The 16,275-nt window shown below is 36.8% G+C and overlaps 2 protein-coding genes across 3 annotated transcripts; one reads left to right on the top strand and one right to left on the bottom strand.

The window, feature by feature from the left end:
* Positions 1-1,123: 1,123 nt before the first annotated feature.
* LOC130426759 (coiled-coil-helix-coiled-coil-helix domain-containing protein 5) lies at positions 1,124-2,671 on the bottom strand. Its single transcript, XM_056753686.1, has 4 exons — positions 2,450-2,671; positions 2,020-2,160; positions 1,746-1,897; positions 1,124-1,579 (listed from the first exon to the last, which is right to left on the bottom strand). Coding segments are annotated over exons 1-4 (321 nt in total). The 5' UTR covers positions 2,452-2,671; the 3' UTR covers positions 1,124-1,553.
* Positions 2,672-2,863: 192 nt separating this feature from the next.
* Positions 2,864-14,956, top strand: atp13a1 (ATPase 13A1). 2 transcript variants are annotated; one of them, XM_056753685.1, is made up of 25 exons: positions 2,864-3,452; positions 3,615-3,704; positions 3,873-4,136; positions 4,259-4,414; positions 4,676-4,745; positions 6,600-6,706; positions 6,787-6,916; positions 7,003-7,058; positions 7,142-7,268; positions 7,528-7,665; positions 8,026-8,146; positions 8,231-8,388; positions 8,478-8,653; positions 8,737-8,847; positions 8,940-9,065; positions 10,219-10,327; positions 10,412-10,605; positions 10,744-10,840; positions 10,915-11,102; positions 11,924-12,038; positions 12,118-12,314; positions 12,387-12,529; positions 12,712-12,823; positions 13,147-13,290; positions 14,418-14,956. In XM_056753685.1, exons 1-25 carry the CDS (start codon positions 3,132-3,134, stop codon positions 14,523-14,525), a joined length of 3,558 nt encoding a protein of 1,185 aa, XP_056609663.1. In that variant the 5' UTR covers positions 2,864-3,131; the 3' UTR covers positions 14,526-14,956. The 2 variants fall into 2 exon arrangements, with proteins under 2 accessions (XP_056609663.1, XP_056609662.1); XM_056753684.1 differs by having other exon boundaries at positions 10,409-10,605.
* Positions 14,957-16,275: the final 1,319 nt, after the last annotated feature.

Raw genomic sequence — 16,275 nt, 5'->3', positions numbered from 1 at the left:
TTGGCTACCAGCATTCTCCAAACTTGTTCTTTTGTTTTCTGCAAAAGAAAGAAAACCAAACAGGTTTGGAATGACATGAGGTATATAAATGCTGTATTTAAGAATTTTAATTCTCGGTTGAAATGATTTTAAAAAGGATCTATGAAGCAACATATTTGTCAATCATAAAAATGTTAACAAAATAATACATATATTTAACTAACCCCATTTATTTGACTAACCAATAACTGTCTATGTCTGGTGTCAAAAAAAAGTATCTTGTTGTTCATTCTCTCCCTTGCTTTCTCCAGCTTTATTCCTCCTAGTAGCATGGCCTTGTAAGCTAACGGTACTGTTTAATGTGTTGACAAAATGTCTATATGCTCTCCTACTTGTTAGTCGCTTTGGATAAAAGCATCTGCCAAATGAATAAATGTAAATAAATATTTTTTGTTTTTATAAAATAATCTTAGGGAAAATTATGATTTTAAATATGTCCATTTATTTAGATTATGTAAACCTAATTTTTTAAATATGTCCATGTTATTTAGATTATGTAAAACCTAATTGTTTTTATCCTCGTCCCAAAATAACAATTATAACATATATAACATTCTATTATCAGCTGTGTTGGGTGTAACTAGTTACTGTAATTTAATTACTTTTCCCTTGAAAAAGTAAAGTAAGGGATAACTCGAATTTTTTGTAATTTAATTAGTTACTTCTGATGTGATTAATCTAAATACTTTGTGTAAAATATATGACTGTGCAATAGTGGAACTGACATTAAAACTTAAAGTCTAACTTTAAAATCTGTGCTTTAATGTATAATTATCACTTTTGTAATACTCAGTTAATAATACTATGTATTCATCAAGGTTGATGAAGGATATAGAAAGTAATTAGAAATAAGGAATTAAATACTTTTTGGAGAGAGTTATTTGTACAGTAAACTAATTACGCTATTCAATATGTAATTAGTAACTAGTAATTAGTTACTTTTTCAGAGTAATTTACCCAACACTGATTATCAGTGCGCTGGAAGAACTCTCTTCTTCTTCTTCTTCTTCTTCTTCAGATAGCACTTTCCCTGATTTTTACATTTCATGGAATATGAAGAATATTTTATTGAAAACGACGAACCCATAATAATCACATGGAAAAATTCTTTGAAGTCAAGGATTTTTTACCTTAAATGACATACTGTTGTAACACACATATTCAACAATTAAATATTAAATCCTGCTCAATAGCATTAGTTGTAACAGGAAAAATCTTCAGTACAACAGATGGAGCCATACAGCTAAAAATAGATAAAAACACATTTTATTGCATCTTCATGGCAAGTTTTTAAAATTATTTACCTCATAAATAGTTGGAAAACTTCGAGAAGAAAACTTCAAAAAGCTTGAAAGAAAGTGTGCAAAATATCGAGGTCTGTTTGTCCTTGTTTCTCTGTGTTGCAATTCTTAAAAATAATAAACATTTCCATAACCCATTTCCCTCCTGTATTAAAGTATAAAAACACCTGTGTTTTGTCTTCATTAGATGAAACAGTGACAAAAGGCAGGCATCTACGTGGGCTGAGGCGCACTGTTTGCTGTTGAAAAAAAACAACATTTATAAATCTTTGGATTCATGCTCGCACTCACAGTCGTAAATTCATATAACTTTGTTAGAATTCAAGCTGTCATGCTTGTATATTCATATATTTTTAGGCCGCATTTTAGACGTAATTCAAGAACCACGCAGACTTCACTGCTCACCTAGTTCTGAAATGTCTACGGTCTCTGCGCAGGCCAAGAAGCGGGCGATGTGAGGTTGGCATGTTTCAGCAGAGCTCTGGTTCTCTCGCAGACAACGTTCGAACAATGAAAACTGATCAGCACAATCTGCTTGTATCTTTCTTATCACTGGACTGCATTGAGAAGCAAGAAAAAGAGGAGGAATTAAAATACAAACCCATTTATTTTTCACATTTTGAAATAGTTATTAAATGTGTTTTGTAAAACTGATTTAAAAATATGGAAATAAACATACTGAGATGAAGTACACTGTGCAACCTTCAGCTTCAAGTCTTGACACTTCTGTTGCCATGACGATGGATTGGAGGCAACGCATGAGCCGTATTCTTCCAGCTCCTTTTGACAGTATTTGGTTGAGATCTCCATTGCCGCCTGCCTGTTATTAGGTTAAAAAGATGCTTGACGTTTTACTCTCCTTACTGTCTATGTCAATGAAGGGCAGAAGTTCAACGATGCAAAGGTATTTACAATTATTTCACCGAATGAGTTTTCAGTGTCATTTATTTACAACACTTATCGTACTCCTTTCGACTAACCTATCTTTAAACAAGGCCACAATTGTTATCAAACAATTACATTAATGCTGTCGCCGTGTTTCGACAAAACAAAGATAATATGAGAAACGAGTATTTAACAGACAGCTGTTAATGCACAGCACAACTTACATTTTGAACGGCTATGTTTTCCACGCTTCTCCTTGAAGGTTACACTCTGTTGTAGATCTAGCACATGCCGGCCAAAAAGAACATCCGCACTCCCGCCGGCGGGATTTGATTGGTCAGTATATCCACCAACGCTAATCTTATTGGTTTTTCATGACAGCATCCGAAAACAGGCGTGGCTTCCATACAGTAATTTTTTTAACAAATATATAAAAATGTGCATTTCTCACAGCGAAATAAATCAACTATATACATCTAAATAAATCAAATAACTTGATAAGATAACCACAGCACAAAACACTGAAATTATACGTTTTAATGAAAACCAAACTGTATTTTTGTAAAAACAAAAGAAAAGTTACCGATAAATACGAGTGGGCATATATCCCGGTAAAATAAATAATGTATTAAATAACGTGCCATATAAAGACATACACTACAGTATGATATACATAATGTAAAACAGATATCATTAAAAAAAAGAGTTTATGCAATGATATGTACCGGAAGTTGCGTCACTCTCTAACGTGCTTGCGTATGCGGAACCTGTCGTATGTGTCTGAAATTTTCAGAATTCTGTACAGTGTGCAGACGACAGGACGGTGCGAAGCTGCCTTTATACCATCCGCGCCTGTAAGGAGGAGGTGGAGAGTAGGAGGGTCGCCGGAGGAAGGCTTACTGCAGAATGGATGAAGCCAAAAAAGAGGGAAATATGGCAGCGGACGGCGTTAACGGGCCGGTGGACGCTCAGACGCGAGCGCACAGCGATGAACTGGTGCGATCAGTCTCACTACACAGCCGCAGGCCACGCGTTCTGCACGGTACGGTGTATCCCTTCTTGCTCCTCTACCCGGGCTGTTTCTATATGTGGTTTGGAGTTTACGGTGCTTCCGAGTACGTCGAGGCCGGCCTGCTAGCGCTCGCCGCTATCGGGATCGCGCACGTCCTGACGATGCTGTCTGGCTACTGGTCCGTGCACGCGCACTGCTGGCTCACCTGTTCCAAGGTAATGAATAACATCAGCGTGATTTTTGGGAGGATGTACACAATGAATTTGAGTAGTAACATTGTTGATTTATTTTATTGCTCTGTTAAATGTCTGGGACATCCCAGATTCAGAGCTGTTGTGCAGAAGGTCATGAGAATAAGACTCTTCTGTTTTGAACAGGAGTCTGATCCAGGCAAAGCTACCTTTGCAAAAGTCATACCGACACCAAACAACGGCTCAGCCGAATTAGTGCCTTTGCTGAGGGATAAGGTGAGATCTTTATTCTTCATGGTCCAGTCACTTCGCACGATGTAAACACTGGTTAAAGAAACCCACAAACAATGCAAAAAAGCGATGACTCATTTGTTAAAAGGTCTGTGACGTCTTGATTATATTTTATAACAGTTGAATACCTAAATGTCTCGTTTTTTCGGACAGGAAGAGGATGGAGAAGAAATTCTGTGCTTCGAGTTTCAAAAGATCCGCTACGTGTTTGACAGCAAGGAAAAGAGATGCTTTCTGCCGGTGACGTTTCCAATCAACCACCCCATGAGTTACTTCCAGAACTGGAAAGGCTACCAGGAGGAGTCTCAGTTGCGGGCTGCGGAGAAGTGTTATGGAACAAACCGTGCGGAGATGATGGTGCCGGACTTCCTGGAGCTCTTCAGAGAAAGAGCTACAGCCCCTTTTTTCGTCTTCCAGGTATGCTTGTGGAGGATGATGTTTTATTTGTCAAATGTTTACTCTTGGTGTCGTCAATGCATGTTCTCTTTTATAGAAGACTACTTGTGTGTGAATTTCAGTGTATTTTGTGTTCCTTGCAGGTGTTTTGTGTGGGTCTGTGGTGTTTGGATGAATACTGGTATTACAGTGTTTTTACACTCTTCATGTTGGTGGCGTTTGAAGCGTCTCTGGTGCAGCAGCAGATGAGGAATATGTCAGAGATCCGCAGGATGGGAAACAAACCTTACATGATCCAGGTCATTTTATATTTTATAGAAATAGGTTTTTGGTTGCATTTGTAAAAATACACCGTCCTGACACAACTAAAGGTTTTTGTAGCAGAAAAGTATCTTTCTCTCTATAGAAACTTCAATTGATATTACAGGTTCTTCAAGAATGAGCTATTTGAGAACATTTATTTTTTTAACATCTAATACATCTACACATATTACATCTACAGCAAAATATTGCATATGTAGAATGAAGTGATTCATGAAAGATTTGTTTATTTTTAACAGGTGTATCGGAACAGAAAATGGAGGCCTGTTTCTAGTGATGAACTGGTCCCTGGAGACATTGTCTCAGTTGGTGAGTTTTATACATTATGAAGTATTTCACTTTCAAAATGAAAATTCTGTCATCATTTACATGGCCTCTCATCATTTCGAACCTGTATGATTTTCTTTCTTCAGCAGAACACAGAAGAAGATATTATGAAAAAAAATGTTTTGTGTCCATACAATAGAAGTTAAGGGGGGGGCTTTAACAAACAGTTTCCAAAATATCTTCTTCTGTGTACTGTAGAAAGAAACAAAGCCATACAGGTTTGAAACGACAAGAGGGCGGCGTGTAAATGATGACAGAATTTTCATTTTGAAGGTGAACTACTCCTTTATATCTATGACACCATAAAGCCTCACAAAGTTTTTAGCCATGTATACTGAATCAAATAAGCAGCTAGCATTAGCCTTGGAGTTGCTTAGTTGTTGGCAAATAACTCTCCTAGCAACCAATGCTTGGAGATAAACATTTTAAACAATGCTATACACTACTTACATTTTTTTTATTACATTAGCAACAGAAAAGCTCCTTCATGGTTTTTAAGCTGCTTTTTATGATACACCTGCGTTTCATATTTCAAGTTCTCATTTCTGCACTATGTTTAAAAAAGTTTCAAGTTTTCCTAGTAGGAAGTTGAGCAATTCAGCTGCAAAGTTGAACAGAACAAATGGTGAACATTTAAATGTGACTGGATTACATTAGATATTTGGTGGCTTTCATTTGAAAGAAATAAAAAACATTTAGCAAGCAAAAGATTTCACAGAAAGAAACTTACAGACCAATGTATACGACATAAACGATAATGGGTCAGAAGTATGTCCTGTTACATTTTCTTTATTTTCTTTATATATAATTAAGTCTTAAAGACATGCGTTTGACCTTTCGATTCAGATCTAAATGTTCTGTTGGTTGTATTTTGTGCTTACATATGTGTAATGTATAGACTGTTTCAGCAGCAACAACATAAACAAACTTCCTGTAGACCACCACAAAGTGTCACTGTTGAGTAGTTTTAATTTAATACAATTATTAAACAATAAAATAGTAATATTAATGAATATTAGTTATTATATATATATTTTTTTATAATTATTATATACTAATTGTAAATAAATTGTTATATAGGCCGGACATTAACTTTGGGCCAGCATGTGAGTTCAATAAAACAATCTATAAAAAACTGAAACGGGAAGTGCAATGATTACTTTGCAAGATGTAAACACTGGTACAGAAGCACATCTAGTTTAGTTTTCTTTCTTTTTTGTAACCTTATGAATATAGGTAAATCCTAAAATAAGTTGTTGGTTCATATTGCCACTTAATATGACCTTCGTGCCAGTGTGGTTAATCAAATTACAGGTTAAAGTAATGACAAAAAGAAAAACTTAAGCATCATTTGTTTACCACCTGGTTTGATATTCAAGTTATTGGCCACGTCCACACTGCAAAAATTCAGGAGTCACAATGTGGAGTGAAAAAAATCCTCTAAATAACTGTTGTTATTTAAGTGGATATTAAGTGGATATTCAAGATTTTTTTGGTTTTATGAGTTATCAACAATTTTGTGTTTCTCTCTGTTTGCTGTTTTTCTAGGAAGATCTGGCAACACTGTCACTTTAGCGAAGGGCTTGTGAGAGTGGCTAGCCCGTGTCAAAATCTGCGAAAGTATAGATTTAGGAGTTGTCACTACCTGTGCTTTTCCAGAGTTCATTTGTTAGTACAATGCAGTTGTCACTCCTGTAAATTACTGACGTGTGCACAGGATTAAGCACTAAAGATGCTGATATATGGCCATATTGTAGTCAGAGGAACTGTGTCTTTCTTTTTTTAAAGTGTTCTTATGTCGACAAGGATTTCATTGAGCAACTGTTTCTCTCACAGGGCGTTCTCCTCAGGATAACCTGGTTCCCTGTGATGTTCTTCTGCTGAGAGGCCGGTGTATTGTGGATGAGGCCATGCTCACAGGAGAGTCAGTTCCTCAGATGAAGGTGAGTCCACATCATCATCATCACCACCAGATCTCTACTCATCTGGACACTGTGTAACTTTGACTGTGTCATATCTGTAGGAGCCTGTGGAGGACCTGGACCCTGAGAGGATTCTGGACCCGCAGGTTGATTCCCGTCTGCACGTTATCTCAGGTGGAACCAAAGTGGTTCAGCACAGCCCACCTCTGCGAGCTAGTATAGGCCTAAAACGTCAGTACACACAGACACAGATGTCAGATTTCCACCTCTGGGTTAATATGAAATTAATGAAATAGCACAAATGTCTCTTTCCACAGCTGTTGACAACGGTTGTGTGGCTTACGTTTTACGGACAGGATTCTACACTTCTCAGGTGAGGCGATTGATACGGTGCTTTTATTTGAGCAATGTTTTCTACCTCAAAAATGTCTGAACTTGTTGATGTTTTCTGTTCAGGGCAAATTGTTGAGAACGATTCTGTTCGGAGTGAAGAGGGTGACGGCGAACAACCTTGAGACGTTTATATTTATCCTCTTCCTGTTGGTTTTTGCCATTGCTGCTGCTGTGTATGTTTGGGTGGAGGGTGAGTACTTATTTTGTGCATTTCTTTCCTTTTTTTTGCACAGATTTGCTTACATTTTATTTAGTAATCCTATATTATTACATTTTATTAAATTGTTAATCCTTCAAATAGGGCAGAACCTTAAATGTTTATTGATTGAAAAATTAAATCTGAAATATTTATTTAGTTTATTTGTTTAAAAATAAACTTTAAATTGGATTTTAAATTGACAGAATGTCAAAGTATACTATGTAGACTCATTTTTCTCCCTCTTTTTCAGGCACAAAGGACCTGAGCAGGAACAAATATAAGTTGTTTCTGGAGTGTACTCTTATTCTCACTTCTGTTGTGCCACCTGAATTACCCATAGAGCTCTCATTGGCTGTTAACACATCTCTTATAGCTCTGGCCAAACTCTGTGAGTCCACAATAACAACATATTTATATTATCAACTAGAGATGTAACATTTCACTCGGCTCACCACACAATGCGATTCACTGATCTCACAATTGTTTTGTGAGTTGAGATAGAATTGAGATAAACTAAAAATGACAAGTGCGCTTTTGATGTTCCTCAAATGCTGCACAATTTTTGGTTAAAATAAAAATGTTAAAAATGTTAAAAATGTATCGCGATTCATTTAACATCTCAACCGACTTGAATCTTCACATATTATCTCCTCGATTTTCAATCGGCTCAATTGAATGTTACATCCCTATGATCATCTCATTGTTTTCCATCTCACGCTTACTCTCCAATTTCTTCTCCCTCCAACAGACGTGTTTTGCACTGAACCTTTCAGGATCCCGTTCGCAGGGAAGGTGGAGATTTGCTGCTTTGACAAAACCGGAACACTAACAAGTGACAGCTTGGTAGTTCGAGGTGTAGCAGGGCTTAGGTATGCTCTTTATTCTTTACCCTAGTGTGAAAAGAAAGGCATTTGGGGTAATTCTCATTCACTCTGGTCTTTCCCAATCTTTAGAGAAGGTAAGGAATTGACACCAGTGTCAGAGATCCCGGTGGAGACGCACAGGGTGGTGGCCACGTGTCATTCTCTGGTCACGCTGGATGATGGACTGCTGGTGGGTGACCCGCTGGAGAAGGCTATGCTGACCGCAGCAGACTGGACACTCACAAAAGGTCTCCATTCGTCTTTATAGGTTTACATACAAATCCCTTGAGAAATGATGGTCATTTTTGGACTTGCATGGTTTTGTCCTTCTGTTTAGATGAGAAGGTGTTTCCTCGCAGTATAAAGACTCCAGGGCTGAAGATTCATCAGAGGTTTCATTTCGCCAGCTCTCTGAAGAGGATGTCTGTGTTGGGGTCGTACGAGCGTCTAGGCTCCACGGAGCTCTGCTATATCTCCACTGTTAAAGGAGCTCCGGAGACACTGAGGAACATGGTGAGCATGTGATCTCTTACTCTTGTTAGATTTCACCATACCGTGAAATAGTTCTTTGTATATTTACAAACATTGTGTTTTAGTTCTCCGAGCGTCCGGACAGTTACGATGAGGTGCACAGAGAGATGTCACGAGAGGGAGCGAGAGTTCTCGCGTTGGGATACAAAGAGATGGGCTATCTGAACCATCAGCAGGTATTGCTCAGTGAATGACTGTTTCTAAATATTAGAAACACAAGACCTGAGGTGTTATTCAAGGCACTCTCTCTCTATCCGTCTCTACGCAGGTGAGAGAAGTGACCCGTGATATGCTGGAGTGTCACCTGCGCTTTGCAGGATTCATGGTGGTGTCCTGCCCGCTCAAGAACGACAGCAAATCTGTTATCAGAGAGATACAAGAGGCCTCACACCATGTGAGTACATTAACTCTATAATAATGCATAAATATGTTTATTACTGTTTTCTGCATTCGTTTTGAAAAGAATTGAAGGAATGTCAGAGCATTCTGTCCAGTGGCATAGTTATTTGTCTCTCTGAAATGAAAAAAAGCATTTAATCCAAGTCATTGAAGTATTGTAGATATGGAAGGTCATGTCAAGTATGTCCAAACTTTTACTACCTGGGGTTACAAATAAATAATACAAAAAAACAGTTCAATTACAATATATCAAATATATCGTAGGTCAGAACTTTACAAACTTCAAAGGTATAACCCCAAAAAGCCTCTAGGCCCCCGTGTTGCATTTTGTTTTGGTAGTAATGTATATTAATAATAGAATAGAATACAGAAAGATATATGTTGTTTGAAAGGATTTCATGTGAATTATGTGCACTCCTACATAAAATAAAAGATTATATTTAAATAGTAAATATAATCAATGTTTTATTCTAATTGAGTTTAATACTTATTTAGTATATTGCAATGTATACGTTAGAAATTATAGTGTACTATAGTATAATTACTGCAATGCACAACAAATCATCTACAATTTACTAGTTTACAATAGTAAATAATATAGTATATTAAAGTATTTATTCATGCTGCTATGTTATATTGTATTTGTAATATGACATCCCAGTGTGTAACGGTTGTAAAATTGGATATATTCTATATATCGCTATATTTTTAATGGACTTGTCATTTCAAACCTGTATAACTTTCTTTCTTCTGCTGGACACAAAAAAAGATATTTGAAAATGTTATTATCAGGACCCCATTAACGTGCATTGGTTTTGTGTCCACACAATAGAAGTGAATGAGGGTCAGTGCTGTTCGGTTACCAACTTCCTTCAAAATATCTTCTTTCGTGTTTTTCCGAAGAAAGAAAGATATACAGTTTTGAAAATAACGATGAAATGTTCTGTTACGGGTTAACTATCACTTTAAATTAAGCTACGTCCCACCGCAACACATGTAGAACTGCTATCTGGGCTCTGGCTCATAGTCCCCTGCTGGCATATTTTTTGTGTCTTAAAAGGACTTGTATACATGTGTATTATGTTTTCCATTGATTGGTCCACTTGTGTTTCTCGTAGGGGTGATCTAATATCCGTCTTATTCCGCAGGTTGTTATGATAACAGGTGACAACCCTTTAACTGCTTGTCATGTGGCCAGAGAGCTACATTTTATCCAGAAAGAGCACACGCTCGTACTACAGCAGGGTCCCAGTCAAGGTGGGTGTCACATCTCACGAAGTCTGTCTGCTGAAATAATGTAACTAAAACCGCTCTGACTCCTTTAAACTGTGTGTCCAGCAGCCGATTGGCAGTGGGAATCTATAGACGGCAGTGTGCAGCTTCCTCTACCTCATTCATCAGTCCCAGATCTGATCAGCCGATATGACCTCTGTGTAACGGGTGAAGGGCTTGCCAGGTTGACCTTCGACACCAGTTTGCTGAACAGCCTGCTTCCTCATGTGCGAGTCTTTGCTCGTGTTAGCCCCAAACAAAAGGTTTGTTTCGCTTCTCATTTTAAGAAAGCTTAGAAAATAAGAAAGCTATAGTTGAATATATCGGTTCATGACTGGGATTCATCATAGCATGAAGCTTGTTGTTAGCCTGTTTAACCATGTTGATGCTCCTGTCCGCAGGAATTCGTCATAACTAGTCTCAAGGGACTTGGTTTTGTTACGTTGATGTGTGGAGACGGAACGAATGATGTGGGTGCACTCAAACATGCCCACATAGGTAAGACATGACTTATATCAGTACTGTTAAAACAATGTGTTCTCGGATCATAATGTAGGATTTGTGCTTATCAGGTGTGGCGCTGTTGGCCAACGCCCCAGAGCGGATACCAGAGAAGAGGAAGAGAAATAAAGAAAAAGAGGGTTCCTCTGTAGATCCCAAACCTGCTCTTCCGGTCACGAGTTCGGGGATGAAACTCAGTTCACGTGGAGCCAGACACAGATTGATAGCACAGAGGGAGGAACAGCTCGCTGCACAAAAGGTGGTTTCATTCAGACCTTTTTTAAAGGATAGTTTAGCCAAATATGACAATCCTCTCATCCTCATGACATCCCAGATGTGCATGATTTTCTTTCTTCTGTCACATAAAGATATATCTATATAAAAACTGCCATTTCATCTGGCCATTTTTGTCATGTGATGTTTTGTCAAGAGACATGAAGGAACAATGAGATTTACGGTTACCGATGTGCGTATTTTAATTTAGCACTGATGTGTGTTGTTCAGATTTAAATTTAATTCATTGTTTTCTCTCACAAACGTATCGTTTCACTTCATGAATCATTAATCCACTGGATTCATTTAGTTTGCTTTTAAATAGAAATTCATTTGTGTTCAACCTAAGAAAGGAAGTCATATATCTGGAATAGCAGAATGCTGTGTTCACACCAAACGCAAATAAAGCGATTTGCGCAAGTAAATTACTTACAAAGCCAATGTAAAGATGTGAATACACACGAACGTGGAGTAGCAATACGCGAATTGGATTTATCCGCGCAGATTAAAACATTTCGAGAAATTTGCACGAAGAGCTTATAGACACCTACTGTTTGATGGGTCCAGACACGTGAAGACACTCCCTGTTGCGTGATTTTCGCACGAAAATAACAAACTTTCCACTAAAAATAAAGAGGATGGAACACGATTGTTCAGGTTTGGTGTGACCACCGCGTTCGAGTGAGTACAGTATTAGAGAACTATTCCTTTATTCTTTTCATTTCACATTTACTTCAACCTTCAATGCTGCTGTCTATGAATTGAATAAACATGTGTCTTTTATTTTATTTATCTGTCGTGTTGTAGGAACGGATCAGTCAGGTACTACGAGAATTAGAGGAAGATCAGATTCAAGTGGTCAAGCTGGGCGACGCCTCCATCGCTGCTCCGTTTACTTCTAAGCTGTCATCCATACAGTGCAGTAAGTTCAACGCTTTACTCTCTTGACTCTATTTGCCGATAACATCGAATCCATCCAAACCAGTACCGTCTGTTTTCAGTCTGTCACGTGATAAAACAAGGTCGCTGCACTCTGGTGACCACCCTGCAGATGTTTAAGATCCTGGCGCTGAACGCTCTGGTCCTCGCGTACAGTCAGTCTGTCCTCTATCTGGAGGGGGTGAAATTCAGCGACTTCCAGGCCACATTACAGGGCCTGCTGCTAGCCGGCTGCTTTCTGTTTATCTCCAGGTCAAAGGTGAGATGGCAGATGATTGGATAAAGCTGTATGTGGTCGAACATGTGATAAATTGACGTTTCTGTTCCTCAGCCTTTGAAGACCTTGTCTAAAGAGCGGCCTTTACCAAACATCTTCAACCTGTACACTGTCCTGACGGTGCTGCTGCAGTTTGCAGTTCACTTCTGCAGTCTGGTGTATCTCTATAAAGGGGCACAGAGCAGAAGCCCACCGAGGTATGAAAAGATTTTTGGCACTATACACTTGCGTCCACAATCTTTTGTTTAATAGGTAGGACGTGCTAAAAACTTGTTAGATTTGCACTGCTCACTGCTTGTTAGATAACACTGCTCAGATTTGATTATATTTTTATAACATTTGCAAGTCATGTTGTCGCTCTCTCTCTTTTCTCCTACAGGTCAGAGCAGTTTGCAGACTTGTACAAAGAGTTCGAGCCCAGTCTCATAAACAGTACTGTATACATAATGTCCATGGCCATGCAGATGGCTACATTTGCCATTAACTATAAGGTACTTGTAGTATATTTTCCGCATCAATTTTATCGTTTTAAAGCAGTGCCTGTTTCTTGTTTACTTGTATTTAGAAGAATAGTTTGGCCTAAAATTTTGTTGCTTACTCGCCCTTGTGTTGTTCCACATATTTTATCTTTTACACAGATCAAACATACTAGTCTGTTTCTTTCCGTTAAAGTTGTGTATATTATTCATACACCATTTAAAGTCTTCTAAAGCCATGGGATAGTTTGTATAACAACTTTGTGATTTTTGGGTGAACATTCTTTTAAAAACGTCTAAATTTAAATAAGCTAATTTAACAACATGGCTTTCGTCAGGGTCATCCCTTCATGGAGTCTCTCAGCGAGAACCGGCCCTTGCTGTATAGCATTGCGATATCAGGGCTCGCCATAGTTGGGCTGCTGACGGGGTCATCGCCTGAATTCAACGAACAGTTTGCCTTAGTGGACATTCCAACTGAGGTATTGAGTTCAGTGCACTGTCACACACTTTATATGAGTCCCAGTTTGTGAACTTTGAAGTATTTACTAGGATTAGTACATAGATTCAGTATGTCAGTTCAGGACGTCTGGCAACATTTTTAAATTGTGGCATAAAAAAACATAGAGCATTTATAAATGCATAGTAAAAAAAAAACATAGAGCATTTATAAATGCATAGTAAAAAAAAACATAGAGCATTTATAAATGCATAGTAAAAAATATTGAGCATTTATAAATGCATAGTAAAAAATATTGAGCATTTATAAATGCATAGTAAAAAAAGAGCATTTATAAATGCATAGTAAAAAAAACCATAAAGCATTTTTAAATGCATAGTAAAGCATAGAGCATTTATAAATGCATAGTAAAAAATATTGAGCATTTATAAATGCATAGTAAAAAAAATAGAGCATTTATAAATGCATAGTAAAAAAATAGAGCATTTATAAATGCATAGTAAAAAGAAAAGAGCATTTATAAATGCATAGTAAAAAAATAGAGCATTTATAAATGCATAGTAAAAAAAAACATAGAGCATTTTTAAATGCATAGTAAAGCATAGAGCATTTATAAATGCATAGTAAAAAATATTGAGCATTTATAAATGCATAGTAAAAAATATTGAGCATTTATAAATGCATAGTAAAAAATATTGAGCATTTATAAATGCATAGTAAAAAAAAATAGAGCATTTATAAATGCATAGTAAAAAAAAATAGAGCATTTATAAATGCATAGTAAAAAATATTGAGCATTTATAAATGCATAGTAAAAAAAATAGAGCATTTATAAATGCATAGTAAAAAAAAATAGAGCATTTATAAATGCATAGTAAAAAAATAGAGCATTTATAAATGCGTTGTAAAAACAACATAGGGCATTTATAAATGCATAGTAAAAAAATTGCATTTATAAATGCCTACCTAAAATTAAGCCATCTTGGTATCTTCGACATAATACAAAAGTGAACTATAATGTGAAATGCATAAATCTATTTCTTGAATTCAGTATAAATTCTATAATATGCAAAGTGACCTTTTTCTAAATGTCTCAATAGTGTACAGGAAGTCTAATTTCTTCTGTTTTTATATTCTTTTTCTTTACAGTTTAAGTTAATTATAGCCCAGGTTCTAGTTCTGGACTTTTTCGCCGCCCTGCTGGTGGATAGAGTTTTGCAGTTCCTGCTGGGCAAAGGAACCCTGAGGTTGCCTTAAATGAACTGTTATTGCCAACAGTCACCAAAGCAGCTGCTGCCCCTTGTGACCAGACTGTGAACTGGCTTTACAGCACAATGTTACTTGACTGGTGGTGGCAACCTCTGCCAGATGGAAAAGAAGGGCGTGATTCATCACTACAACACACCCAAGTGTTTCCATTTCTTCATTGTCTCCTTCTTTGCTCTGGCTTAATCCTTTAGCTACTTTTGTTTTCTACTGACATCTTCATACTGACACCCTCTCAACTCTAATGGCCAAGAAACCTACAGTATTGCATTGAAGGTGAGGGTGTGTTTTAGTGCTGTTGAAGCACACAACTGTGGCAGGGGCGTTCTGAAGACGAACCTCAGTGTTTGTTTGTTTTTTCTTTTATGTTTTCATTTTGTAAAAAGACAGATCTGTGAAAACATAAATGATCAAAAAATCTTGTTGATGTGTTTTTTTTAATAAGCTGCATAGATTTTTCTCTATAGCACTACAATAAATGTGCAGAGAATGATAACCAGTATCAGTTTTCTGGTACATACACCACAGAAGATATGGTACATGAATGTTTCAGTCATTCACTGTCAAACTACCATTGTATAACGAATAACATCACTTTACCGTGGTACTGCTATAATGCTTTTTATGAGTAATAATGATACATATTGGCCTGTTTTTGAAGTAGGTTATGTTATAGTAGGATCATTATTATCTTTCTCAGTGGAGGAGACCTTTATTGCTTTTCTATGAATTCTTGGTTTTTGGGTATTAACTATATAAAATCATTATTTGATTTTTGGCTAAACCATTTGACAATGATTTCTTAAGGCTTTACAATCATAGATACGACTGCAAATATCATCAACTTGTTGGTTCCAAAAATGGGACGTTCCATCAACAAACGTTACAGCTCATGCGCACTTTTGTGACCCCCACTGGATTTACAGTACACATTCACAAACAATCGAGTCCCTGTAGATTATTTCTAAAAGCAAGCAAAAGAAACCTAGAAAACCTGTTACTTGGCAATTTGACTCTCCAATATTTTGAATTTCTGACTCCGATACCAAGCTCAACCGCTAGATGTCAATGTACCACAGGGTTTGTTTAACTACAGGAACCATTCAACAAATATTTATTTAATACAAGTATCATAAAGTAAAATAATAATTTAAATTAATATTAACATCAATTAACTAAAATATAAGTAGTTATATTATTAGACAGTTCCAAACACAAAGTTAACAGTCTGGAAAAACGGTCTATATGATAAAATGACAACAAACACAACAACAAATCTTATTTACAAAAAGGAAAAGTTATCATGTTGGTTTCATGAATGAACATCCCTTTAAATATGATGACGAAAACAGTCACAGAACAATCTGACGACAACATATATAAACAACTGCCGAAGACCTTCTGCAAATACATTAAGTGTGTGTTACAGGCTGAAATATTACTGGTTAGCTATTAAAAAAAGTTTTTTTTTAAGTTTTTTTGACATTTAAAGACATATTCTTTCTTTTTTTTAGTATAAACATTACTTTACTCTAGCCTAATTTTGCTTGAAATGTCTTGTTTTACGGTGTTTTATATTTTGACTATGCAAAAAAGATAATGTATCTTATTAAAATCAATCAAATTAATGTTTATATAAATTTCGGCTAAATGAAAACCTAATTTAGAGTGGATGAAGACCGAAACGCTGTCCAAATCTAAGATGACTTCAGTTCCCGTAAGCCACCGCGGCAGAGGTGGG

The sequence above is a fragment of the Triplophysa dalaica genome, chromosome 7 (genome assembly GCF_015846415.1).
Source record: "Triplophysa dalaica isolate WHDGS20190420 chromosome 7, ASM1584641v1, whole genome shotgun sequence".
Classification (NCBI taxonomy): domain Eukaryota; kingdom Metazoa; phylum Chordata; class Actinopteri; order Cypriniformes; family Nemacheilidae; genus Triplophysa; species Triplophysa dalaica.
The sequence above is the reverse complement of the archived record's forward strand: the minus strand, read 5'-3'. Positions and strand labels throughout refer to the sequence as shown.